We start from the raw sequence: 3599 nt of genomic DNA on the forward strand, positions 1-3599 counted from the left end.
GGGTTCTGTTTCTGTCTCTATCTCTATCTCTCACAATCTCTCTCTTTCTCTTTTTCTTTCACTCTCTCGTTCTCTGTCTCCTTCTCTATGCCTCCCCCCTCTTACACTATTCTCTCCTCTCTCTCACTCTCTCAGTCTTGACTTCTTCCCTCCGCCGCCCCCTTTACCCATAACTACTCTCCCCTACCTTCTCTCTCCCTCTGGATGTTACTTTTTCTCTTGCTCTTCATTCCCAGAGTTTTCGTGAAGGTTTTTGCGTACACTGACCTCCATTGGTGCTTGCATTTCATCAATGGGCCCACTCACCTCTTCACACTAAAACGTTTCTTTACTCTCTGTAGATTCTACAGTTTCTTTCTTTCTCCCAGTCCTCAAAAGAGTTCGAATTAGCAAATAAGCAAGAACCATCATTGTAAAAAAAACCCCAAAAACCCCAACCCAATAACTAAACAAAACAAAACAAAAAAATCCACCCAGAACAACAAAACAGTGTTTAATCCATCAATCAACAACTCCTCGGCATCTCAATATAAGAAGATCCCCCTAAATGTAAAGCAATACCTCATAAAAACCCTATGTAAAAATGTATATATCGTCAAACATTTTTTTGATCGCTTCAGAAGCAACGTAGAGTACCCGAAGAGTGCTGCAGAATGCGTCAATCCTCCCGTAAGCAGTGACTAATGCGTCTGCCATTGTTTGAACAGGTCTTGTCTCGCTAATCGTTGAGATTGGAAGCAAGCAATTCGAACGGGGAGACCCTTTTGTTACCCTTCGTTGAAGCCAGCCAAGAATCGAGAACATTTGCGTGGCGATATTTACCGTGGGTTCTCGGAGTTTGCCGACAGCATAAGACCTACACGAGCGACACGAAGCCGCATTAAGCGCCCCTTTCTTCTTTCGGCTTTGAAATTGTAGTTTTCATTGCTATGAAATGTTGTTACATGGACGAGCTTAATGTAGGGAAAGTCACTATGTAAAGAAAGGTTGTGTGGCATTGATAGCTTGGGGAAATGTACGATATTGGCTGAATGCCAGCTCTCTGTAAAGATTATCAAGCTCAAGGTAGTTCAATCAGCGTGTTGACTTTATAGCAAATGGGTGCACATGAGGGAGTAAAGATGCCATCCTACGCGTTCTTTACACAGTTGTTTTGCTTTTGAAGTCTAACATTAGAAACACTGTAAAACTGTGTTTCGTTCCCTGTGCTCGTTGCTCCCGTACTCCACAAGTTGAAAGTGAGGGCAGAGAGATCTACAGATATAAACTTACAGTAAGGGAGAGAGAGAGAGAGAGAGAGAGAGAGAGAGAGAGGAGAGGGGGGGGGGCGGAAGAGAGACGAGAGGAAAAGAGAGCGAAAGGGGGCAGGGGGAGGGGAAGAGGGAGGAGGAAAGAGAACGAGAGGAAGAGAAGGGGAGAGAGAGGGAGGGAGATACAAAACGAGAGAAGGAGAGAGAGAGAGAGAGAGAGAGAGAGAGAGAGAGAGAGAGAGAGAGAGAGAGGGGGAGAGAGGGAGAGAGAGTATGTGTGTGTGTGTGTGAAAAAGAAACGTCTAGGAATAATAAATGGAAAAGGGTGATGCTGAGTGTGTTTCACAGAGTACATGTAGGCCTATTGATAATTCACTGCTCTAAAGGAGAGGTACGCCGTATTTTGCATGCACCTCATCCGCTCCTACTTACCCCATTCTCTCCTTCTCTTTCACTCGCTATCTCAGTCTTCGTTCCCATCTTTTCCTCTTATGCATCCCTCCTCTTTCCCTTTCTCTCTCACTCCCTTACTCTCTGTATCTTTTTCTCTTTCTTTCTCCCCCCACACACCCCCATTTTCTCTCTCTCTCTTTCTCTCTCTCTCTCTCTCTCTCTCTCTCTCTCTCTCTCTCTCTCTTTGTTTTTCTCTCTCTCTCTCTGTCTGTCTTTCTCTCTCCAGCGGCCATGTCTGGATTCAACATCAAAGATCATGCTTCCACAGCCTCTTTTAGCTCTAATGAATTTAATTAGCGTTATTGTGCTTTTGTTGTATAGGCAGACCAGATAATATGTTGGCTATTATATGATATTATCAATGATCTCCCTTCCTATTGAATAATTCTATCGATCTTTCCACAGATGCGAGATTCGCTCCGGCCCAGAGTACGTAATACGCCACTTTCGCTTCCAGAACGGCACATTTGAGTCCGTGGTATATCGTTACTCTGACCCTGAGTGCCACCACCCGTTGTACGCTATCCAGTCACGTGGTACACATCAGCTTCTTCGCCCCTCCTGGACAGTGCAAGGGGGCACAGAAGCCGACTATGTCGTCACTTCCGCATACGTCATTCCATATACCACTGGAGCAGTGCGAGAAATGTCCTCAAAGTTGGCTATCGGCTGCAGGGACATTCTCGCCGAGAAATTCTTAAAACGTTACTCCAAATATTTAATCTACTCCCTACCTCCGACACACGAGGAGAAACTTAAGTTGCAAGCGTCTGCTTCAAAAGACAAAAATACGAAGAAAGACGAACACCGTGACATAGACTGTTTTGCAGCTGTCAATTTCACGTTGCACGAGCTGCAGCTGGTGATGGTCGAGGCGAAATCGAGCCGTGACCACCGGGACCACCGTCACAGCCACCAGCGTCACCGCTTTCATCCACAACTGCCAAACAGTTTCTCAGAAACGGACAATAGCTCTATCTCCCAGCCTCAGCTTCAGAATAAAAAACATCACGAGCACCGACTTCACAAGCCGCACAACTTGGGAAATCAAGAGCATCAAGGTGCGGTCCCTGAAGGTGGCGAGAGGGACGGCGCGGTCTCAGAACGAGAACTGGAATTGCTGCTCGGCGCGGTGCATTCCAGACCTAAGGACAGGCAGGGTCATCGGCCGAGCAGTTACCAGACGGCTCTAAAAAATGCGAACGTGAGTGGTCAGCTTAGTGCGTAGCCTTTAATCGATTCTTACTCTAGCCGGATATGAGGAATTGTTGCCGGAAATTAAGCTGAGCTTGTGTTGTTTGATTGTGCAGTTAACGTAGCTCTTCTTCTCCTTATTTCTAGAATCTAGAATGTATAAGTTGGAACGATAATGGCTAGATAATGGCTTTTCTTTGCCGAAGTTTTAACACCGATAAACCACGGTACTGCTTCTGATTCTATGCGTAGTTTTTACGTCATTATAGCCAGGTTAATCAAGTAAATTACGTGTCTGATCATTTTATAACACAGAGGGTCTGATTCACAAACTTTGACGTTCTTGCTGAGCTCAAAATATTATGAATGTAAAATAAAAAGCTTAAGGGTGAGAAACATGTAAGCCTAGTATTTTCTTATTTAGTTTTGGGCCCTGTGTTTGTTCGATCAAAAATAAATGCTTGAAGAGATGGGAAAGAGCTAATAACAAAAGAAATTGACGGTGTTGTAGAGATAAATTGAGATGACGGGAAACAGATGCCTCGGGTTTTCCTAATGAAACAAGGCAGGATAACCATTACATAGTCTCTCAATCTTTCACTGTCTTTATCTGTATCAATCTCTCTCTTTTTCTAGCTTTCTCTCACTCTCTCTCTCTCTCTCTCTCTCTCGCTCTCTCTCTCACTTTTTCTCACCCCTCCC

At 44.8% G+C, this 3599-nt stretch overlaps 1 protein-coding gene across 1 annotated transcript in view; it reads left to right on the forward strand.

The window, feature by feature from the left end:
* Positions 1-3599, forward strand: part of LOC101857079 (protein APCDD1) — a gene marked incomplete at its 5' end in the record, with an annotated part of 47005 nt that overhangs the window by 21954 nt on the left and 21452 nt on the right. The window contains 1 exon segment of the mRNA XM_013086263.2: positions 2109-2907. Coding sequence (XP_012941717.1) covers positions 2109-2907 — 799 coding nt within the window.

Source organism: Aplysia californica, unplaced genomic scaffold (genome assembly GCF_000002075.1).
Source record: "Aplysia californica isolate F4 #8 unplaced genomic scaffold, AplCal3.0 scaffold00018, whole genome shotgun sequence".
Taxonomy (NCBI): domain Eukaryota; kingdom Metazoa; phylum Mollusca; class Gastropoda; order Aplysiida; family Aplysiidae; genus Aplysia; species Aplysia californica.